The following is a 24,775-nucleotide window of genomic DNA, read 5'->3' on the forward strand; positions in this document are numbered from 1 at the left end:
TGCAGGGGACACGGGTTCAAGCCCTGGTCCGGGAAGATCCCCATGCCGCGGAGCAACTGGGCCCGTGCGCCACAACTACTGAGCCCACACACCACAACTACTGAAGCCCGCACGCCTAGAGCCCGTGCTCCGCAACAAGAGAAGCCACCACAATGAGAAGCCCGCGTACCGCAATGAAGAGTAGCCCCTGCTCACCGCAACTAGAGAAAGCCCGTGCGCAGCAACAAAGACCCAACATAGCCAAAAATAAATAAATTTATAAAAAAAAATAAAATGACATCTAATTAGTCAAAATAAACAATGCTGAATATTCCTGAAATCCCAGCACCTAAACAAAATAACAGTTTACCTCTTGCTATGGCAAGTCTGCTGTGGATAAGGTGGCAGCTTCATCTGTTTCTGTGCCCTCTAAGCTTGACACAGTGAGGAAGGGAGGAGAGAAGGATGGAGGTTACATTTCTAAAGGCCCAGGCCCAGAAGTAGATGAAGTCATACCGCCTAGTCCCAGTGGCCAGAGCCCTGTCACCACTAGAGGGTTCAGGAAGCCGCCCTTGTAAGCATTCTGGTCCACTGGTCACAAGCATTCATTCCCCTGTGTCCCTAGAAAGCTACTTGGCACTCCAGCACTGGGCCCATCACAGTGACACAGAGAGGCTAAGACACTAAATCTAGTGAGTGCTGGCTTCACACAGACACTTTGCAACATGGCATGCATCTTTTTCTCATGAACATGATCACAGGCATTAATGACAAGGGCCTGGGGGGTGATTGTATTGGGACCCCTTGCCTGGGTGGAGCCCGAGGTTTCACAGTGCTGGGACCATAGGCACAGCCTCAATCCTATAGCCTCTGGGAGGCTCAGGAATCACTCAGGAGAGTCAGGCATTCATGATTTGGGGCAGAGCCTAGATCAGAGTCCTGGAGTGGCACAGAACTACTGCAGGGAAAACCAGGACCACTGGCGGAAGACCCACCCACCCTGGAGAGGACATTCCCTCCAAGGTTGGGAGAGACTGTTAACGGTGAGGCTGGAGGGTTGCTGAGGGCTCTGCCCAGACCCCAGGCTTAGTGCCGCAAGTCTGCCCCAGGCCCTGGGTCCCAGGCTCACCCTTGATCCCAGCTAGACTTGTATGGGCTCAGGCCCTAGGCTGGGTGGCCTTCCTGGTGAGGGCTTCAGGGCCTGTGGCCATCTGGGGTGGTTCAGGAAGGTGCAGGGAGCTGGTGCTGAGACCCCAAAGCCCCTGCTTTCTGCCAAGCACAGTGCTGTCCCTCCAACACTCTGCCCCGAGGGGCACCCCTCACGGGCTGACAGATTCTATCAGGAGACCAGGTGTAGCCCCAACATGGTGGTGAAGCGGGACGCGGAGACGTGTGGAGCACACCAAGTGCATTCGGAGTGCACAGGAGGCAGCCTCTGGCTGGAATCGGTTGGGAGAATCTTCAGGATGAAGTCCTGAGCAAAGAATGAGGCCAGAGAAGTGACTCATCTCAACTCCTTAGGGAGGGAAGGTGCCCCAATCAAGAAGCAATTTGTCTCCAACTTTTAGGTTGCCTTTTTAAATAGCTACATTTTGGACAGTAATGGACCCTGGTTAAAGGCTTGTATGATAAGAGGGAGGAGGATGTTTCCCAGCTTGGCACTGAACTTCATTCTGATCTGCGTTATTTAAAATCTGGAGTGATTCAGTTCTTGGTTGGGTGTCAGAGGCTGAAGCTTTTTAAGATTGATCTGAGGCCACAATCAGAATAAAAGGAGATAAAGAACCCTGAGTGATTGCTTTTTAAAACGTGTGCAATTTTCCAAGATGCTGCCAGTGGAGAATCTTATCATGCCACTTGTTAAGAAGCATTTCAGAAGTTGGTTCTTCAGACAGTCTCCCTCTAGACAAGATGAAAAATGAAGACTACCCAGAGAGCCAGCTTTGATCAGGTAGCAGAGAAAGCTGGATTAGAGTGTGAAGTTCACAGAACGATCAGGAAGCCCAAAACCCAGACCAGTGGTAGAAGGGCAGACACCCCGGCCCCTGCAGGAGGTCCCACCAGGATTGTCACCGCAGACTATGAAGGAGGAACCCAGTCCTTCACCATCCTGGGACTCCTGAATCTACACCATACCTTATTTTGTGGCACAAGTGATAGTGTTATTGGGGGAGGGATTGTTCCTAGAGACAAACCAAATGAACAGGCATAGCGGCCAAAATGGTTGTAAAATAATAATTATGACAAGTACTCATTCATAGTCATTCAGCCTTTAGCTCTTTACAAAGCACCAGCTCAGGCAGCCCAGTGAGGACAAAAGGACAGAGGTTAATGTCCTCATTGTACAGGTAATAACACCAGGCATCAGCCCTGGACCCGCTTAAGTCCCACATTAAGTGTCAATGTCACAATAATTACAAACCCCTATAATTATTTTTAAATGTTTATATGTATTCCAGCTCCTGTAAAATGGTTATAAGCAGACTCTATTCCTTGGCTATGTAATAACTCACAAATCACAATAGCGCTTCACAATTGTGCTTCTGACATTGTATTTAAGAAGTCTTTGCCTAACCAGAGTCATAAAGGTTTTCTACCAGAAGTTTTATCGCCTTATGATTTTACTTTTAGGTATATGATTTATTTTGAGTATATTTTTATGTGTGATGTCAGGCATGGATCAAAGTTCATTTTTTTACACAAGAATATAAAATTGTTCCACCACCATTTACTGAAAATACCATCCTGCTATCCATAGTCCACTGAACTGCCTTTGAACCTTTGTCAAAAATTCATTTGTTTGGGCTTCCCTGGTGGCGCAGTGGTTGGGAGTCCACCTGCTGATGCAGCGGACACGGGTTCGTGCCTCGGTCCGGAAAGATCCCACATGCTGCGGGGCGGCTGGGCCCGTGATACATGGCCGCTGGGCCTGCGCGTCCGGAGCCTGTGCTCCACAATGGGAGAGGCCACAGCAGTAAGAGGCCCGCGTACCGAAAAAAAAAAAGAAAAAAAAAAAAAAAAAGCCATTTGTTTGGGCTTCCCTGGTGGCGCAGTGGTTGAGTCCGCCTGCTGATGCAGGGGACATGGGTTCGTGCCCAGGTCCGGGAGGATCCCACATGCCGCGGAACGGCTGGGCCCGTGAGCCATGGCCGCTGAGCCTGCGCGTCCGGAGCCTGTGCTCCGTAATGGGAGAGGCCACAACAGTGAGAGGCCCGCGTACCGCAAAAAAAAAAAAAAAAATCCATTTGTTTGTTTGTTTGTTTCTGAACCTTGTATTCTGTTTTATTAACTTCTTTGTCTATCTTAATGCCAATATTACAATGTTTTGATTACTATAGCTTTATAGTAAGTCCTGAAATCCAGAAGTATTAGATCTCCAACTTTGTTATTCTGTTTCAAAGTTGTCTGACTGTTGTAGGTCCTTTATATTTCTATATGAATTTTAGAATCATGTTCTATAGGTCATGTCCTATAAAACACTACTGGGATTCTGACTGGGATTGCTTTGAATCTTTAGGCCAATTTGGAGAGAATTGACATCTTAACAATAGTAAGTCCTCTGGCCAGTAAACACAGTATATCTCTTCAGTTGGTTATATCTTCTTTCAATTCTCCCAGCAATGATTTTTAGTTCTCAGTGCACAGATCTTGAAGATCTTTCATCATATTTATCCCCAAGTATTTCATATTTTGGGGTGCAAGTAAAATGGTTTTGATTTTCAATTTCCAATTGTTCATTGCTAATAGAGAGAGATACTACTTAAATTTGTGCATTTGTCTTGTATCCTGAAACCTTACCAAAATCATTTATTAATTCTAGTAGCTTTTTTTTTGTAAAGTTTCAGCAGATTTTCTACATAGACAATTATGTTGTTTGTGGAAACACTTTCACTTCTTCCTTTCCAATTTGGACAAATTTTATTTCTTATTCTCACCTTATAACAACAGCTAGGACTTGTACAATATTTAATAGAAATAATAAGAATAAACATCATTGTCTTGATCTTGGTCTTAGGGGAAAAGCTTTTAGTATGATATTAGCTTTTCGTTTTTCAGAGATACCCTTTATCAGGTTGAGGAAGTTCTCTTTTATTCTAGTTTGCTGAGAATTTTTATCAGGAATGGATGTTGAATTTTGTCAAATGCTTTTTTTTTTTTTGCATCTATCGAGATGATCTTTTCTCTTTTCTAGTTTATAAATATGGTTAATTACATTGATTGATTTTGGTTTGTTAAACCAACTTTGCATACTTGGGATAAACCCCAGTTGGTCATTATTTTCCTTTCTATATATTGTTGAACTTGATTTGCTAAAATTTTGTTGAGAATTTTTGTTCCTGAGCGATATTGGTTTACAGTGTTCTTTTCTTATAATGTCTTCGGCTGTTCTATATCACAGTAATGTTGGCCTCATAAAATGCACTGGAAACCATGCCTTTTTTTCACTTTTCAAAAAGAATTTGTGTAGTATTGGTGTTATTTCTTCCTTAAATATTTGGTAGAATTCACCAGTGAAATCATCTGAGTTTGGAGTTTTCCTTGTGGGAAGGTTTTTAGCTACAAATTCCATTTCTTTGTATTTATATTTATTTTTGCTGTGTTGGGTCTTTGTTTCTGTGCCAGGACTTTCTCCAGTTGTGGCAAGCGGGGGCCACTCTTCATCATGGTGCGTGGGCCTCTCACTGTTGCGGCCTCTCTTGTTAAGGAGCACAGGCTCTGGACGCGCAGGCTCAGTAGTTGTGGCTCACGGGCCCAGTTGCTCCGTGGCATGTGGGATCCTCCCAGACCAGGGCTCGAACCCGTGTCCCCTGCGTTAGCAGGCAGATTCTCAACCACTGTGCCACCAAGGGAAGCCCCCAAATTCCAGTTCTTTACTAGATATGGGGCTATTTAACTATTTCTTCTTGACTGAGCTTCAGTAGTTTGTGTCTTCTTTTATCCACTTCATCTAAATTTCCAAATTTATTAACATAATGTTTTTCTTAACATTACCTTATCTTTTTAATACCTGAAGAATCTGTGGTGAGGTCACCTCTCTAATTCCAGATATTGACAATTTATCTTCTCTCTTTTTCCTGATTAGTCTTGCTAGAGACTTATCAATTTTATTGATCTTCTCAAAGAACTAGCTTTTAGTTTCATTGGCTTCATTATTTTTTTATTTTTCATTTTATTTATAGCCACTCTGATCTTTATTTTTTCATTTTTTTACATTGGGTTTAATTTGCTCTTCTTTGTGTCATTTCTTAAGGTAGAAGCTGAGGTCATTGATTGAAGGCTTTCTTCTTTTGTGATATCAACATTTAGTGCTATAATTTACCCCCTAACTACTCCTCTAGAGGCATGTAACAAAATTTTATATGTTGTGTTTTCATTTTTATCCAGTTCAAAGCACTTTCTAATTTTCCTTTTTGATGTTTTTCTTTGATGTATGGGTTATTTAGAAATGCATTAATTGGTTTCCAAATGTTTGGGGATTTTCCAGAAATTTTTCTGTTATTGATTTCTAACTTAATTCCATTGTGATCAGAGAACATATGTTGTATTTGAACTCTTTTCCATTTTTTAAGACTTGTTTATGGCCATCTTAGTAAAAGTTTCATGGACATTTGAAAACACGTGTATTCTACTGTTGAGGAAGGCAGCAATTAGGTCAAATTGGTTGATAGTGTTTATTCAGGTCATTTATATCGTTACTGATTTTTTTGTCTACTTGTTTTCTCAATTATTGATAAATAGATAATGAACTTTTTTTTACTTTAATCGTCTACTTCCTATTGCTCCATTAATCTTCCTTCCTTTCCTTTTTTCTGTCTAATATCATTTTCTTTCTGCCTAATTGTCTTTAACAATTCTCGTAGTATGAGTCTGCTAATGATGCATTATTTCCTATTTGTTTTGTGTATCTTAAAAGGTCTTTACTTAGCCTTTATTTTTGGGGGATACTTTTACTGGATTCAGAATACGAGGTTGACAGATTTTCCTTTCAATACCATTAAAGATGTTGTTCCACTGATTTCTTAACCTACATTGTTTCTGATAAGAAATTTGCTGTCATCCTCACATTTGCTCCTCTGTACATATTGTATCATTCACCTCTGGCTGCTTTTAAGAGTTTCTTTTCATGACTGGGTTTGAGCCATTTGATTATGCCTTCATATACTTACTTTTCTTTATGTTTCTTATGCTTGGGGCTCATTGCACTTCTTGGATCTGTGGGTTTATACTGTTCATAAATTTGGAAAAGTTTCAGCTATAATTTCTTCACAAATATTTTTCAGTTCCCCCCTCCTTGTCCAGAGACTCGAATTACATGTAAATTACACTGCTTGACGTTATCCCACATCTCACTGATGCTCTGTTCATTCTTTTTACTTCTCTTTTCTCTTTGTTTCATTTTGAGTAGTTTCTATGGCTATATTTTCAAGTTCTCTAGTCTTTTCATCTGCAACATCGAATCTGCTGTTAATCCCACTCATTGTATTTTTTATTTGCACATTGTACTTCTCATCTCTAGAATGTAGATTTGAGACTTTTTTTTATATCCGCCATTGAGGGAGTCACCATATCCTCTGGCCTCAGTCAGATTTTCAGATGTCTGTAGTTCCACCCAACATCTTGACTATCATTTCGTAAAAGACCCCAAGCTAGAAACACCCAGCTAAGCCATTCCAAATTTCCTGGTCTACAGAAACCCTGTAAGAGAATAAAGGTTTATTGTTGTTTTTAGCTACCAAGACTTAGGGTAATTTGTTATGTTGCAGTAGATAACTAAGACATTCAGAATCTGACATAGAAGCTTTCTGAATTCTGAGCATGTTCACCAGTCCCTGAAGGTTGTACCACATCCTAGGTGCCCCATTGCTGGGTTTAGACAAATGAGAGGGAGCAAGGCTAATCACTGGGCTGCTTCCCCTCCACCTGCAGTGTTCCTGGAGTTTGTATTTATTACGCTGTAGAAATGATGGATTTTGAATAAACCATCTAAGCTGACACTAATATAAGAAATATACTCTCTCCCAAAGTTGCTCTCTGAGAGAAGGAGTTTCTGGAGCTTTTGTCTGGGGCCTCCACTGGATACCCACGGGTCCTCTCAAGCTGGTACATTCACAAGGGCTGGGGAGGGAGCTCTGGTGAGCCAGCAGCAGGCCTGGAGTGGAGCTCGGTTACACACAGACAGAATAGCGCATCCTTTGACCATTACTCCCTTACACCAGTGGACTTGCACTGGTGTGAAGCTAGAGATGAATGAAGTCATTGGCAGCCTCTCAGGACAAACTGGGATATGCAGGCTGAGTAAATAGCAAAACAGAACAAATGCACATAGCTCAGACGCAGGGGGAGGGGGAGAGGGGACTAACCTTTGTGGGAAGCTGTCAGTGTGACTGGAGTTTGCACGATCTCTTTCTGCACCCAGCTGCCCATCTGTGCAGTTGTAGGTGCAAATGGTGTGTCTGGTCCCTTCCCAGGCCCAGCAGGAAGGAGACCAGCCACCCCCTCCAAAGTGCTAACACTCACTTTGGGCTCCTCAGGGAAAGCCCGGACCCCTCTAGTCCAGGGCACGATCTGAGTGGCTGGAGGTACTCCTTGTCCTTCGGAACTGCACGTGTCCAAGGCACAGCAGCTCAACCAAAACCTGGCTCTCCAAGGCCAGCAGGAAAATATCGGATCATTTTAACCCTCACAACAGCCTCATGAGGCAGATACTGTTATCCTTATTTTACACTTGAGGAAACTGATGTGCTGAATAAGCTGATGGAAAAGGCACCTTCTTTTGGCTACTTACTCTAAGTGCCCCTAGAGAGTGGTTGTCAACGTGTATCCCCGGGGGCCAGCAGCATCAGAAACCTGGTTAGAAATGCAGATTCTCCTTTTTTGTTTCTCTCTTTTTTTTTTTTTTTCGGCCACATTACACCGCTTGTGGGATCTTAATTCCCCAACCAGGGATTGAACCCCGGGCCATGAAAGTGCCGAGTCCTAACCACTGGACCAGCAGAGAAATCCCCAGATTCTCCTTCTTTCTCCAGACCTATAGAGTCAGAAACCCCAGGGGTAGTTCTATTAGTGCTATGCTTACCAGCCAGTTGCTAAACATTTCCACTATTGAAATTAAATCATACAGACCTACAATTAAATAAATTATATTAAAAACAAAGGTAATTAATGGATAAACAGCAAGGTCCTACTGTATAGCACAGGGAACTATATTCAATATCTTGTCATAAACCATAATGGAAAATAATATGAAAAAGAATATGTATATAAACACACACATATATATATAACTGAATCACTTTACTGAATACCTGAAACTAACACAATGTTGTAAATCAACTATACTTCAATAAAATACATTAAAAAAATAAAGATAATCAGTCCTCAAAATGTATCACCCCCTAATTGTTTGATTTCATTTACTCCTATCTATGCTCTAGAGCCTGTTGACCCCTATGGTATCCACGTGGCAGGAACACTGCGGTGCATTTCTTCCCAGTGCCACATTCAATGACGACATGAAATCAGCCATGGAGGGTATTTATATCACAGAAGTTGGCAAACACTACAAATCAGCTTGCCTTATTTTTTTTGGAGAACCTGTTGTTAAACACTTACTGCAAGACCACCAAACTTGGTACTCCGAGTTTTAACAAGCCCTGGGGTGACTCTCATGCCCTCTCAAGGTTGAGACCTAGCCCGAGGGTCTCAGCTGGATGCTTCATACTGACTTCTACGTGTCTTTCATCACAGCCTTAACAAATGACATACCGGAAAGGGGAAAGCAGACTCCCTCTGCTCTCCTGCCCCCTTCCTCTCCCCTCCCCTTTTCTTCCCCACTCCCAGCCCTCCCCCCACAAGTGCTTGAGCAAAATGCTGGGATCAAAGCCGTGCTCTTAACCCGTGCTCTTAACCCGTGGGAAGCAGGAGGGATCTGGGTGACCAAAAGCCAGTTCTGAGGGCCCCTTGCAGTAATGGGGGCCACACTGGGATTCTTCTGAGTGAGTGATGAGCAGTGAGTCCCAAAGGCACAGCCTGGCTCTCCAGGGCAGCTTCTTGCACACAAAGTCAGCCGGCAGCTGCTGTCACAAATACAGGAGGGAAAGTGCTCCATCATCAGACACCCCCGGAGTGCACGTCCCCGCTTGCCCTTGCCAGCAGTGGGACCAGGAGACTGGTTGCTTCACCTCTCCGACCTCCATCTGCTTGCCCAAGACGATAGGAATAGTAGTACTCACCCCTGTGGGGCCTCTAGAAAGATTAAATCCAATAGTTTAGACAAAGAGCCAGGAATATAGTACAAGCTCTGTAAACAAGGGTTATTACTGCTTTTCCATTTAGCTGGAGTAGAAAGTAATGTCAATGTCAATATTGTTACTCCCATTTTATGGATGACAGATATTGAGGCATAGAGGGAAAAAAACCCAAAGTGCTCAGAAGTACTCAGAGACAGTTACTGAAACAGCAAACACCAGAGACCCTTCCCGTTAGCCAGTGATGGATCTCATCCACATCCTGTAATGAACACGTTTCCCCATCCTGGGGTTGCAGCCCTGATTTATTCCCACTAGCCCTCGGTTTCCTAGAAAGACACCGTTAGTTCAGTTACAGCGATTACCATCTGGTTCTCTGGTTTATTGCTATAATTTCTCTAAAGCAAGCATCCGTAGGTAAAGACGCCGTTCTGCCTTTACGGTGCTTAAATGAGAAAAGGCATCTCCATGTGTCCGTGCAGCACAAGACTCCAGCAGCCACGTGGAGCCTCCAGTCACCTTGAAAGCCAGGAATTGCCTGGAAAAGATGGGAGTGGAAAGAAGAGCGCTCCATGAGTACACATGGGGGTGGGGACTGGAGGCAACCGTGTGGATACAGCAAGTGACCGCGCCAGTCACCTGGGCAAGTGCAGATGCAGGGATGCTGTTCCCCCACCCAGTGTGGAGCCCTGACACACAGTAATAGCTGGGGTTTATTTAGCAAATAAACAGCTTTCACTATGCCAGGTACTGCTCTGAGGGCTTCCCAAGTACTAATTCACTTAATGCTCACAACAGCCCTGGAAAGGACAATTATTATTCCTATTTCACAGATAAGGAAATTGGGAAGTTGCACAGAGAGGTTAAATACTTTGCCTGAGGTCACACAGCCAGTAAGTAGGTGAGCCAGGATTTGAACCCAGGCAGTTAGACTGTAGGTATGGTACCTTCTTCGCGGTAGCTGACTCCCACGTAACAGGTAAAGAAATGAAATCTCACCCAGCCAGGAGGGGGCAATACTGGGCTCACACAGATCTGTGCATCCTTTCCCCCATGTTACCGCCTGGACAGTTACATACAAGAAACCTTCCTCTCCCTGACTCTCCTGCCCCAGAAAGCCTGCAAATGGGCACATTCCGCCCCCCGCCCCCGCCCCAATAATGGAGCCTTCCTCCCTGCTCCTGACTTGGGCTTACCATGCCTTAACCAGGAGAGTGACAACCCTGGGCAGTCCTCTGTGGGCAGAGCTCCTCCAAGGGTGTCAGAAGGTAGTGTCGGCCCACTCGAGCAGGGACCCCATGCAAGGCCTCATGTGCGCTCGGTCCCTGCCATGGAGAGGAGGCCTGTGCTCCTCCCGGCACCCAGCCTGCCCATCCAGGTCCTGGAGGGCTGGGACTCTGACCCGCGGCTTCACCCTCTGCTCCCCAGAGCCCTGACCGCAGAAGCCCTTTCCCAGCCATCTCACGCTCTCGTGTTTGTGTTTGTCTCTCTATTTAGGGCTTTATTTCTCTACAAGGGACCCAGGTGACTGAACTTCTTCCTGGCCCTGAGGACCCGGGAAAGCACCTCTTTGAGATCAGCCCAGGTAGGCTTAGCACCCTTCAGCTCTGTGCTGGGGCTGGCCCTGGTGGCCCCAATGGCAGCGTCACTGCCCCTCTGGCCTGGGAAGGGCCACCTCCGCAACACTCCTCTCTGTGAGAACGCCAGCGCTGTCTCCAAGCACAATTCGGAAATTTGGGCCAAATCTAGAGGATATTACACATTTGGGGAGAATTTAGAAAATCCAGTCAATTATCTAGATAATTAGCTTCTGGTGAGAGGAAAGTGTGGATTTTTAAGTTCAAAATAAAACAAGGGAGGTAACCAATCCACGGGGACACCTTAGAGTGAAGGTCCAAACACAGTATCTGGGTCACATGCAAATAAGTCCAGGGAAAACCACTAGCACAGGTTCAGAGCATTAAAATAAGCTCTGTCATGAATCCCAGAACAAAGCATTGCAATGTGGTGGGAGGAAGGGGAGTAATTTAACTCAAAGAACCGCCGTCATGTTAGCAGTTACAAAGCAGGTTTTTAAAGTTCCCAGTTTTAAAATGTGGCTCTTATTGAACTAAGTAAATGTGTCTTGCAAGTGAGTCAGTTTACAGAGGGGCTGGCTGGTGAGGTGGTATTTTACTAAGCTTGGCCTCCCCCTGTTGCAGGGCCTCAGGCAAGGATCTGAGCAGTTCATCCTGTGGTGACCCCAAAAAGCACGAGAAAGGGAGCAGGAAGGGAGAGCCAGCAGGGTGAGCTGGTGCCACTGGGGGTGCCCGGGGCTCAGTTCCAATGAACCGACTCAGAGGTGTCTTACCCAAGGAGTGAGGAGGCTGGGGGTTTACCCACCAAGTCCCACCGGCCATTAACTGAGAGCTGCTCCCTGGGAGGCTGACTCTGGCATTTCTGGCCCGCCCTGCGCTTGGCCAAGCTCCCTGCCTTCAGAGAAGGCCTTCAGGCAGAGCCGCAGGTGCTTGAGGAAAGAGGCTGCCAGTGTGGATGGGAACAGTGAGTGCCCAGGGGTCTGGGCAGAGCACTGAGAGCAGAGGCTACAGGCAGCTAGTCATCACACCCTATCATGTGCCAATCGAATCTAGACTTCCTTCTGGGAAGTGGTGGCTGTGGATCGAGTGTGCTAGGGCCTGTGGGGTCTGTGAGCCAGTAAGTTTACAGTCTCAGAGAGGCAGAGCCACACAACCCCTCTGACGAAGTGACCTGGCTACGGGCTGTGCACCAGGGGACGCATCAGCCCAGGCTCAGGCCAGCAAGCTATGGCCCACTGGAAGCAGGACTGAGCGAATCCAAGCCTGGGGCAGGGTGTGCTCACCTTTGCTCTGTCCATACTGGGAACTCCAGGAGGTACAGGCTGCAGGTGAAGTGCAGGGAGACCCTCCCAACTGCCTGCCGCATATGCAGAATTCAAGTACCGTGGTTTCCTTTGGGTATTTCATCTACTGCAGGAATCTTGTTGCTGAAAGGACACATTAGAAGGTGGCAACAGAGGGATCCCAGGGCATGGAGTGGAAAGTAGAGGCTTGGTTGATTATGGAACAGGAGTAAAGGTTTCTGCCAAGAAGGTAGAGAAGAAATGAAGGAGGGGAGTGAGGTAGGAGGGCCCTGCCATGTAGGGGAGGGGGAGCTGGACACATGGAAGGAAGGCTTGGGGAGGGGCCGGGAGCCTGGGCCTGGGAGTTGGGGAGGGCTGAGGTGAGGCCAGAGCCACAAGGTGGAGGTCAGCACGTACCACCATGAAGTCAGAAAGGCACTGGACGTGTGCCCCCAGGGACCGGATGGGAATGGTCACCAGTGCGCATGCTCTTTATCTGGGTCAGAGCTACAAGAATTTCTTTGACTCTGTGGGGAAGACCCATTTGCCACATAAGGGAACACATTCACAGGTTCCAGGGCTGAGGACGTGGACATCTTTGTGGGGCCATTATTCTGCTACCACAGTACTCAAAACATCCCTCTAAGGTAAGGGGTACTTCCATGCCTATTTTATAAAAAAGGACACCGGGGGTTAGAAAGGATTGGTGACTTGCCCAAGGACACACAGCTGGATGGCAGTAGGGTCAGGGCTTCTACCTGGGCAGTCTGACTTCCAAAGCCACACACTTATGCTGCCCTTCAACACAGGTACCTGGTACAGGTCTGGCCTTTTTTCTACGTGGGTGGGCCCGAGAGGTCTCAGGACACGGGTATAGAAGGAAAGGCTCCTCACACCCCTTTTTCCCAAGCACAGCAGTGGTCGAAGCACCAAATGTATGCAGGTTCGAAGCGCCGCCCTCTTGCCTTTGGATGTGCAGCCGCTCCTTAAAGCCGGGGGTGGGGGTGGAGGGTAGCTGTGAGACCACTCAGGGAAAGCAGGTCAGGTGGTAGGCAGTGCAGAGCCCCAGGCAGCCTTTGGGAAGCGCTGAAAGGAAAGACTTAGTCGCTTCCGCTTCCGTTGGATGCATCTTTCTGGCCCCGGAAAGCCGAGCTGCAGTGCACGTCTGCCACACCCAATACCTCAGAGGGAGGGAAACTTGACAACTCTTGGACATGTGATAGAAACCCAAGAACGATAATGCATGAGATCAGTTACATGAATTTTAAGTCATAGCTCTATTCATGCTCTTTAACAGTATAAAAAAATCACAATTTTTCAAGATAGAATTTAAAATATGAGGAAAATTATACTGTGAGTGCCATCTAGTGGAGAGATGCGCCAATTTCATGACAGGCCTCGCGTGTCCTCCAGCCAGCCCCCAGCCATCTCAGTCAGCCAGGCCCCACCTCTGATTCTTGACGGGCTCCGACCGCCACTAAATAGTGGGGCTGCGGCTTGAGCCAGTTCTAGCCCCAGAGCCCCGCATCCACCAATAGTCTGAGGCTGGTTCCTGGGTCAGTCCGGAAGGAGCCAGGCCCCAGAAGGGGCTGGGATTCGAGGACGCTCGGTCTCCTTCCCACACGGGCCTCTTCTCTAGCCTGGCAGTTGCTCCCCTCCCAGGGAGGGGCAAAGCAGCCCCTCCCAGCCCTTTGAAAGCCGTCTGCCCCTTAGAGACTTGATCCTTTTGGCCTCCCAGACCATCACTGCTTGGCACTGCGGGCATCTGAGCACAGGCAAGCTTAGGCCTTCCTCCGAACCTACAAGGATGGGGGAAGGGGTGGAGAGGCCTGCTTTGGCGCTCTGGACAAAAAGTTGCTAAACCCACAACTTGTGCTTATGTTTGATGGGTCGAGTTGGGTGATCCCTAGAAGTCGTCTCGCTAACATCCTTATTCTAGTATTACCTTGATGCTACCACAGGGAGGCAAGCCCACTGACTACAGGCATTCAGACGGGAGCCCTAAGTCGTGCTGGCGAGTGACTGCTGGTCTATCACGGCTTCTCCACTGCTGGGCATGTCTTTCCAGAGTCCCCGATGGCAGGTGGCAGAAGCCAGCTCTGACAAATGCAGACAAAGGGGGAAATGGCCAGAGGCTATGGGGCCACACAGAATCAGCCCATGGGAAGCTGGAGAGATGCGTGTGGAAGGGGCAGGCGGCGGGGCTGCTCAGGGCCCCCGGAGCCAGGAGGAGAGAGTGGTAGGTGCTCTGAGCGGGGAAGGCCGAATCCCACAGGCTCTTCAGTCCCAGCTGTGTCGATGGCTCAGGGTCTGAGGTGGCTGTGTTTACGCCATGTGCCTGCCACTGGTGACACTGGGGTGGTGAGGAAAGGCCTGTCCACTCCAGTGCCTGGACAGACCCGCCCACAAAGGCTCACACAGTAGGCACAAGGACCCCCCAGAGGAACTCAGGTGCTTCCAGGGAAAGGAGAGGAGGTGCCCTGCATCAGACACAGTCCATGGCTGTTTCTTTAGGGACCAAGTGTCCACACTGACTGTGGCTCTTTCTGCAAATCCACACCGGGGTCCCAGGTCCAAATGCCTTTCCCGGCAGCATATCCTCCTGGAGTGCGAGGGCCCCAGCGTGCGGGGCTGAGGATGACCTGGGTGAAACACGAAGGCCGCCCGGAATCTCAGAGCGGGAAAGTGCTGTCTTCTGGAGCAGGAGGACACGACACGGAGGGTGTCACAGCGGCTCTGACATCTGGGCCCAGTTCCCATCACAGAGCGCCTGTCTGCTTTGTGCCCCACAGACCACATTTCTCAAGATAAAGTGCTGGAGGCTCTGGTGGGGAAACTGCCCAGTTCAGAGGTCTGGCAGGTGCCATGGTCTCCCACAGAGCCCCCCGCTGCCTCCTTCTACCACGTTGCTTGGGATCCCCACCCACTCCCCAGACACCAGGTGGGCATCTTGCGGGCAATGGGCCTGGGCAGGGATGGCTTTGAGGCCTTGGGTTTTCAGCTCCACCCAGGCATTGGTACGAGTAAAGCGAGCAATGGCACTCCATGGAAGTTGGGGAGACAGTGGAGTGTACCCAGGCTTGCCAGCGATGCCGCTGTTCCCTAGGGGCAGACATCTGCACGCAGAAAGGAAGGTTCCAGGGGAGAGAGTGGGGAGGCCGAGTGCACGTGCCATGTCCCTGTTTGCGCCTGTTTTCTGCCCTCTTCCAGCAGGGCACGTGTGACCACACATCAGCTAGCTCTGACCAGTGTTCCAGACTGTCCTCTCCAAAGTCAGGGAGGACTGGACAGAAGCCCGACCCTGCCACCCAGGGCCTGCTTGGTTTTGGACAAGTCACTCAATGTCCCCGTGCCTCTGTCTCATGACTTCTAATTTGGAGACAATAAAGCCAAGTGCCTTGGGTTTGGTGAGGTTGCAGGGGGAGCCTAGTGCCTGGCTCAGTGTAGATGCCAACATTTTTCTATTCTTCCCTCCTCTCTGCAGTCTGTCTGTTTATCATTATTATTAATAACAACAACACAGTTCCCGCTTAGCTATCACCTGTAAGTTATCAGTCCTAATACTGTGAGATGAGTGCCCCAGTAGGGGTGTCCCCAGGGCTGAGAGCCCAGAGCAGAGGGTGAGGGTGGCTCGCCTGGGTGGTTAGGGAAGATTTCACCCAAGCTAAACCTTGACAGGGAAGTAAAAATGACCCAGCTGAGCAAACAAGAGAAGGTCATCCCCAAATGATGGGGGGATAGAGTACACAAAGGCACAGAGGCCTGGGGAAGTATTCTGTGGGGGAGACTCGCGGTGTAGAGGACCAAGGAGGAAAGGGGGGCGGGGGCCAGGTCACGAAGGGCCTTGGATGCTGGACACAGAGGCTTGGACTTTAGCCACTGCACTTCTTCAGCAGGCAGGAGGGATGGTTAAAATCAGAACTGTGTGTTAGCAAAACCACTAATGTAATGATGGGGGGATTGCAAGGACCCGGCTGGAGATGAGGAGGTAAGCTGCCACTCCTCGTTACCACCGTCCATGCTCTGCCCGGACCCTCGCCCCAGCCAATGTCCACAGAGGAGACCACCCTGCCCTGCCAAAGCGCTCACCGTCGGGGAGGCAACTCAGAAGCCAGGCCACTTAAAGTGGAGCTCTGATTCTTCCTCTGCAGTTCCAAGCTCGTGCGCCAAGTTCTTAGCAAGGGGGCCCTGATCAGCATATGCTTTTGGGATCTGAGTGGGTCCCAGACCCAGCTCAGTCTCTAACTTGCTGGGGAAACCAGATCAGATTCCCTTGGTTTCTCCAACTGCAGGATAAGAGGGCCTCCGAGGTGTCCACCTGCCCTAGTAGAATGGTGCCAGAAGAATGGCCTTCCATAAGCAAGCATCCCCTGCGAGAACGGGTTCCAGCAGTTTCTTACGGCTACACTGGATCTTTGAAGCCTCTCTCGGGCATTGAGCTTACAGCTGCCTGTCCTTATCCGCCTGCAGCTTGAAGCAGATAGGAGAACTGCTGCCTGCTATCTGTGAGGCCTGACCTTGGAGCGAAGCCAGCACACACAGATTACTCTGTAGAAGTAGACTGATACGGTGCTCCTGACATCCCCAGAGCATCGCTCATCTCCTCAGCCGCCTCCTGAGCAGGATGCCGATCCCAGCCTATCTCGGCACCTGGTACCAGCCAGCCGGCATATCAGCCTGACCCCGGGTGGCCCTGCTGAGTTTGCCTGCAGAGCGCCAGACGATGGGTAATGACTAGAAATGAAATTAGATGAGCAGTTCACAAGCGCTCCCCACCCCTGAGGGTGGGAGAATCAGCAAATACAGGAGTGGTTTCTGGAACTTCCCTGCTTTGTGGTCTGGCCCTACTGTCTTAACCTCACTTCTCTTAACAAAACACAGGACCAGGTATGGGAAACTCCCACTGATGTCTCTGGAAACAGATGCCCTTGAAGAGGAGGTTGCAGTTCATTCCTTTTGGCCAAAATCATGTTCTAGAGCAGCCCTGTTCAATAGAAATATAAAGCAAGCCGCGCTTGTAATGAAATTGACAATCCCCTTGCTCAGTTACGCCAGCTGCATTTCAAGTTCTCAGCAGCCACGTGTGTGTGGTGGAGCCGTACTGCACAGCACAGACCTGGATGCGGAGGCGACTGGGTGCAATGCCTGACATAGAATAGGTGCTCAGCAGGTACTCCTAAAATGAAGGGGAGGGAGGAAGGAGGAGGAACAACTGGGGGAAAAGCCTAGGTTTTTTTGAGTTTTTTTTAATATAATAGTGTTTATGTATTTTTACTTGTTGACAGTTTGCTTTATTTATTTATTTATTTATGGCTGTGTTGGGTCTTCGTCTCTGTGCGGGGGCCACGCTTCATGGCGGTGCGCGGGCCTCTCACTATCGCAGCCTCTCTTGTTGTGGAGCACAGGCTCCAGACGCGCAGGCTCAGTAATTGTGGCTCACGGGCCTAGTTGCTCCGCGGCGTGTGGGATCCTCCCAGACCAGGGCTCGAACCCGTGTCCCCTGCATTGGCAGGCAGATTCTCAACCACTGTGCCACCAGGGAAACCCAAAGCCTAGGTTTTGAAATCAGACACCAAGATTCACAGTTTAGTTCCACCACACACTAATGGCAAGAACTTGGGCCAATAACTTACATTCTCTGAGTCTCATTTTCATCATCTGATAATAGAAAGAAAACTACCTACTTGGCAAGAAGGATGTGAACATCAAGTGAACTAAGATACGTGGATGTGCAGAGAACACTCCTCTGCTCTCCACCAGCCCGTTCTCTCTCTCCCCTTCCTCCCTCCCTCCTTCTTTCCTCTCTCCTCTCTCTCTCCCTCCCTCTCTCCCTTTCTTTCAACTCCTCTTTACCATATACAAACAAACTTCAAATAAGATTTCAAATTTCTTTAGTTTATGGCTTTCAAAACAAACAAATCCCAGCTCTCCAGCAGTTGTTCTCAAGTTTTCCTGCGTAGCAGAATCCCCTGGAGCACTTATCAAAACCTAGAATGCTGGGCTCATCCCCAAAGTTACTGATTCCAGGGTCTGGGATGGGGCCAGAGGACCTGCATTTCGAATGCGCTCCCAGGTGATGCTGCGCTGCTGGCCTGGGACCACACTTTGACAGATTGAAAGGGGGCTCATGGAAGAAAGGGGAAATTTTATATCTGATGCCTTTAATGGTGCTTTTCCCCTGCTTTTTGGAGGTGGAGCGCTGCGTTTTTACTTTGCACTGGGCCCCACAAATTAGGTACTTGGTCCTGCGTACAGTGGAGGGGCAGCTACAGGAGCAAGGAGCCCAGAGGCTGTGTCCATGGAGACATGAGTCTGGAATAAAGGAGGTGATGATCCCAGCACTGTGCTTGAGGGCCTTATGCAAACGAGGCTGAGCTGCTCCACTGTGGTAGGAAGAGGGCACCAAGGGGCTTGACGGCCTCACGAAGCACTGTGACACGGGAGCAGGTGTAGCTATTCTTTGTAGGGGCCTAGGGCCAGACCAGGCACGGGGTTTTCTATTTGCTGTTTAAATGGCGCACTCCCTTGGGTGGAGGAGATACTCGTGGGATGAGAGGAGACCACTCACAGGCACCCAGGGTCCCCCGAGGTGCAGCGCACACTCCCACCAGCTGCGGGTCTCCCTCTCGGCAGCCACTGGACCGCGGCGCCGTGCACCTTCCTGGGTGAGGGAGTCCAACCAGGCATCTCCCTTTCCCGCAGCCCGATGCCCTACCCTGTGCACTGGTGCTGTCAACCAAGGCCGGGACTGTCACCACCGTGCTCCACCCTGAGACTGTGCTGGGTTGGTGGCCCTGACCCCAGCCTTCTGCCAGACTAGGGGAAGGGGGTGGCAGCAGTCACTGGGGGGAGGGGGAAGGGGGGCTGTTGGCCTGGGGCACCAGGAAACAGTGGGTGGCTCAGCACCCCTGGAAGCAGGAGGCTGCCAGGGGCAGGACCACCAGAGAATTGAGGTTCCAAGCCCTTGCACACGCTCCCCTGGCCCATCAGAGTTCACTTATAAAACACAAATTTAAAGGCAAAATGGTTGACAACCTCAAGACAGCCACCAGAGAGCAGTGAATTCCTAACACAGGGTCCTTCTGAGTAGGGACCCTGTGCACCTGCCCTGGTCGCAGGCCCTTCAGCCCTGACTGTGGGCTACTGGACGTAAACGCAGGACCTGACTTTCTGTTCTCTTGCTCTAGACTCCAGCCTGTGAGCTCAGCCTAACACCCCTGTTGATCTCTTCTTGCAAATTCACTAGCCCTCAGAGCCTCCAGTCATAAATGAATTCAGTGCACATCTTATCAGTGTCTTTATCCTATTCATAAACTTGGCACCCAGAAGGGATGTGGCTTCTCCAGGCGCTGAGCGTGCTACACCCATCATAGCCCAGCCCTGTGTTCTTCCCGTCCATCCCTTGCCCTGGGCCCGAAGCCACTGCTGCCCTGTCCTCTCCCTTTGGGCCTGTTAATAGAGATGCTCCTGCACTTGCTGAAGTCTCCGCTTCTCCCACATCCTGCTCCACTAAGGCAGAGGGGCCTTTAAATGGAACTGCCGCCACCCCAGAGGGCATCAGGGAATGTTGCCCTCGGAGGCAGTGCCTGCATCCCTTGCAAATCAAGGCTGTGGTCCGTTAGGTGATTAGACTGAAGCCACCTCTCTTGAATGAGGCCAATCAGAAATTGCCTTTAGCGGCCCACCCAGGGCTGCCCACCACCAGGGCAGCCTGGCTTCCTGAGTGCGTAACACGGTCCTTACCCCAGTGCGCTGGCTCAGCCTCACCTTGGCAAGTGTGACACTCTGCCTGACCCACGGCCTCCTGATCAGCACAGTGGGGGCCACCTGCATGGCCTGCGGGGACTCCAGGAAGTGTCCTGCCCTGGCTTGGGGAGGCGCATGGATCCAGACTCCAGGCTTGCCACTGTCATCCTCGTCCCAGCCAGGTGACCCACCTTCTCCCACCTCAGGGCTCCTCGTTCAGAGCCGCACCTGCTTCTGTGCACCTTTCATGCACGATTGAAAGTACCTCTTGGTTTTTGACCTTCTTCTCTTTTGGGGGCAGTTACGTTTCTCTCATCAGACTTAGGTCTCCTCGGGGGCGGGGTCCATGTCTGATTCACACCTGCAACTTCAGCCCGGTGCTCAGTGTCTGGCCCAGACAAGGAGCACGGGAGGAGACACGCACAGTTGTGCCAATATCCTGGGGCATGAGAGAGCTTGGCTAACTCTGAGCCATTCGCCGTGGGTTAGATCCCAAAGAGCCTTGGCATTTGGACAGTCTTATAAGCAATGAGGAGCCACTGAAGGGGAAAGTTATGATCGTATTCAGCAACAATGAGAAGACCGGACTGGCATGGGTGGTAACAAGGGAGACCCGAAACCAGTTGGGGGGGGCTGCTTTAATAGAGCAGCAGGCACTGGGTACTGACAAGTTGGAACCAAGCTGTGGCTGGGAGGATGGGGGATGGCTGGGAGGCAGAAAGGCCAGACCCGGTGAGGGACAGGATGCTGGAGGTGAAGTCCAAAATGACTGCCAGGCTGCTGGGCAACTAAAAAAGGACAGACAGGGAGAAGAAGTTTGGGAATGAAGATGACTGGGTCATTGTGAGGTCACGGAAGCCCAGACTAGCAGCTGTGACAACCTGGATTCAGTTTTGCAGCCCTCAGTTCCACTCCCACGTCGTCCGATGTTCCATCCCTCCCCCATTGTAAGTGATGCTCTTTCTCTATTCGAGACAAAGATCTAGGAAGCCCTTCCAGACTCCACTCCCACATGCTCCCACAAACCCCTCCCTGCGATGCGTCTTTTTAATGATAGAGTTCAAAAACCAGACCCAGAACTTACTAGCTATGTGACCTTGGTCAATTGCTAACTTCACTGTGCCTCAGTTTCCTCATATATAAAATGAGAATAATTAAAGTATACCTATACCTTGGGTATATCTATATCTTGGGTTAGGGATGGGGGTAAAGGGGTTGGATGTGACTATAAAGGAGGAGCAGAGGGAGCCTTACTCTGATGATATAGTTAAGTAACTTAATGGTGGTGATAGTTTCATGTAGCTACACATGTGATAAAACTGCATAGACCCCTCCCCTGCCTCATTACACACACACACACACACACACACACACACACACACACACACACCCCAGTCCAGGTATAACTGGCAGAATCTGAATCAGTTCTGTGGATTGATCGTACAAGGTCGGCTTCCTGGTTTTGATGCTGTGCTGTAGTTATATAAGATGCTAATATCGGGGGAGGCTGGGTGAAGAGTGCATGGGACCTCTCTGTACAATTCTTTGCAACTTCCAGTGAATCTAGAATTATTTCAAAAGAAAACTTTTTTTTTAAGTACATACCCCATAGTGTTTTTGTGATGTGATACACCTATATCTTAGGACAATACTGGCCTGTGTTAAGTATTCTATACAGTTTAGCAAGTATTACAATAAGGTGTCTGCAAAACCTAGAAACAAAGGATCAATGTATCTTTAAAGAGTAGTTAGTAACCTTTTCAAATAATATACTATATAATATACTATAAGGCAATGGGTCAAGTTATTTATATCAAAAAGTATAACAAATACAGTACTTTCTCAGAACTTTGTGACTTTCTGGCCATTCTGTGGTCTATTGATTGATTGACTGACCACTGGGCCCCTTGTTTCTTAGGGGTGTTTCACATGAAAAAACATTGAGAATATTATTTGAAAATTGGCAAATGCCCGGTTTAACAGCTTGACATTTCCTGACTTTGCAAGACACCTGTGTGTGGCACTCCTGCAGCTATGGCGACTGTGCACGTGTCTGCCCACCTTCTGTATGGCTGCCCCTCACACGCCCCGACCCAGATCAGGTACAGGAACATGTTTGCTGACAGACGGAATGAAAGACCACTCACAGGGGAAACCTGCTAAATTCCTTCAAGAGCAACTGGTCGTGTTCCTGGGACAGCAATAGGAATAAATTCCCTATATTAACATTTTCCGCAGGACACAAGCAACATGAGATTCTTAAAGTCATCTGTTGAGTTTCTTTTTAGAAAGACAAGTGGGAAGGGCACCCTACAGTGTATTGGTTCAGTCTTCCCAGGTGATTGCACCTTACACTCCTGTTGTAGAGATTTGGAAACTGAGGCACAGAGGGGTAACTTGTCCAAAGTCACATGACTAGTACAAGATGGAGACCGGGGTCCATCCAGGTGAGTCCCCGTCCAGGGTCCCATCTTAGGCTGCCAACAGGAACCGAGGAGGGTGCCGGGCACCACAGGTCTGAGACACAGAGGGGCGCAGACAGAAATTCCTCAGCTAGAGATATGCATACCGGATGGGAAAGGGTGATGTGCAGGAGGAGGTATACTCAGTGCCAGCTCAGAACAAAGATGTAGATAAAATTCTTTACGAGTGATCTCAGCTAGACTAAATCTCTAGATAAATTAGGATGTGGGGAGGAATGTGGCAGGGGATTAGTGGGTGGGGGGTTGAATGACCCAGGTCACCTCTGGGAAGCCAAGCCCAGGTACAGAGACTCCTCTGATGGAGAGCCTTTAGCTTAGGAACTTAGACACAAGGCTGTTCTTTAGTCTAGGTCCTTCATACACAGGTGTGGTCCATGGACCAGCTGCATCAGCATCACTGGGAGCTTGTTGTAAATGCAGATTATCAGGCCCCACTCAGAACTACTGAAACAGAATCTGGGTTATAGCAATAAGCCCTGAGCGATTTGTGTGCATGTTAAATGCAAAGCCATGCTCCCAAGCGAAACAACATCAGTGCTACCCAACCCTGGACTATAAGCTTCTGAAGGAGGGTCTTGCATCTGTGCGTGCAGAAACTAGGGTGCCGTGCTCTTCAAGATGCTTGATAAATTAAACCTATGAAAGAGCAGCAACTCAAAAGCAGGAAGGGAGCTGAAAGTGATGGTAGAGAGAGGCAAACAGTGACAAGAAATTGAGTGTAGTTCCCAGGCTGCAAGCCGAGCTGTAACCAGGGCTGATTGCCCATGGGCTGGTTCTGGCCCGCAAGACGTATTTTGTTTGGCTCATGAAACATGTTTAAAAGCAAAAGGTTTTACCCATTGATAATGTAGATTTCTATAAGGGTGAATTTGGGCCTACTTTCTCCATATAAACAATTAACAGGATCTCAGTAACAGCTGCTCCTTTTGGACAGAGCTTGAGTATCCTCCAGTTGGCCAGAATCCCCACCTCTCCCTATCGTCCCCATCCCAGGCCCCCTTCTGCCCCTGGCACCTGCTTTCTCAGTTCAACTTACCTGTCTCATCTCTCTATAAGGGTTTGAGTCTGGGAGCTCTAGCGTAGGCAATTAAAAACTCAAAATCAAAGATGGTTAGAAAATGATAGTTATTGTGTATTGGCCGAGTCATTGGACACCCCCATTTATTGGCCGAGCCATTGGACACCCCCATTCTTGTGCGGCTGTGGTTAAGGGCGAGGTGTTGAGTCACACTGTCTGAGATTCAGCTGTGGCTCAGCCTCTGCCCACGTCTGGGGTCCTGAGCGAGTCGCATAACCCTTTAAACTTCAGTCTCTTCATCTGTAAAATGGGCTCAATAAGAGCATCTCCATGTGGAGCATTAATCCCCAGGCCTGGAACATAGTTAGCAGAAGCTGTTAAGTAAGATGTTAATAACTGCAGTTGCCGGAGCAAAACAACACACATGAATGCAGGTATTTATTCCCTGCGTTTCTAAAATATCAGCCTTAATTATCAATATTTTCCACCAAAAGGCTACAGAATACATAAAATTGTTAAATTCAGTGAAGCTACATATTTTATACATTTCAAATAGAAATTGCATACATATGAAAAGCATTAAGTGAAAACATAAACACTGAAAATATTACCCTCCTAATAAAAATTATTAGCAGATGAAATTAATAAAATATTATTCAAAAATAACAAACCGGGTTTCCCTGGTGGCGCAGTGGTTGAGAGTCTGCCTGCCGATGCAGGGGACACGGGTTCGTGCCCCGGTCCGGGAAGATCCCACAGGCCGCGGAGCAGCTGGGCCCGTGAGCCATGGCCGCTGAGCCTGCGCGTCCGGAGCCTGTGCTCCGCAACGGGAGAGGCCACAACAGTGAGAGGCCCGCGTACCGCAAAAAACAAACAAACAAACAAAAACAAACCAAGCCCCATAAGACAAAGAAAAGTTTAATAATAATGAACGCTTGAAATCACACTATTTGATGTTAGTTTTGAATCACGAGCATATTTGGGGCCCTTTTTTCTAGTTGCTAAAAAATTTTTGAGGATATTGTTCCAAACTAAATTTCAATCTAAGATTATCCTTTGAGTGCGTTACCTTCAAATAATCTTCTTTCTTATTCAGTATGCTAGAGGGTTTTTTTAACTCCTTTTCGTGGTTAGCAGGGGCTACATCTTTTAATGGATCATGACCTCTAGTTTTATCTCCGAAAAAGCATTTCCAGTTTGTCTCATCTTCTGCAGCATCCTCCTGGGTAGGTGATCCCACGGGTCTGGTGGATGGGTTGCTGGGAGGAGTTGTGTTTGAAGGCCACTGGTTCGGAAAGTCTTTGAACCAGAATAAGGATTTATGTTGCAATAGAGGCACCTTGGTTCTCTTCCCCACTGTGGATTATGGAGGAATAGAAAACCACTTTCTAAACAACTTTTCCTTACTGGATCTAAACGTCTATTGAAGCATATCCCCAGG

General features: G+C 48.6%; 1 protein-coding gene across 8 annotated transcripts in view; it reads left to right on the forward strand.

Annotated features, from left to right (window-relative positions):
- ARHGAP22 (Rho GTPase activating protein 22) overlaps positions 1–24,775 on the forward strand; it is a 202,839-nt gene that overhangs the window by 72,367 nt on the left and 105,697 nt on the right. For 5 of the 8 annotated variants that reach the window (XM_073793356.1, XM_033842536.2, XM_033842537.2 and 2 more), the window contains exon 3: positions 10,725–10,812. The exons of 1 other annotated variant lie outside the window; for it this stretch is intronic. In XM_073793356.1, coding sequence (XP_073649457.1) covers positions 10,725–10,812 — 88 coding nt within the window. Of the gene's footprint in view, positions 1–8,414; positions 10,078–10,724; positions 10,813–16,557; positions 18,911–24,775 lie in introns of those variants that run through there. 2 more of the 8 variants (XM_073793359.1, XM_073793358.1) reach the window with 2 other exon arrangements.

Source organism: Tursiops truncatus, chromosome 16, assembly GCF_011762595.2.
Source record: "Tursiops truncatus isolate mTurTru1 chromosome 16, mTurTru1.mat.Y, whole genome shotgun sequence".
NCBI classification, from domain to species: Eukaryota; Metazoa; Chordata; class Mammalia; order Artiodactyla; family Delphinidae; genus Tursiops; species Tursiops truncatus.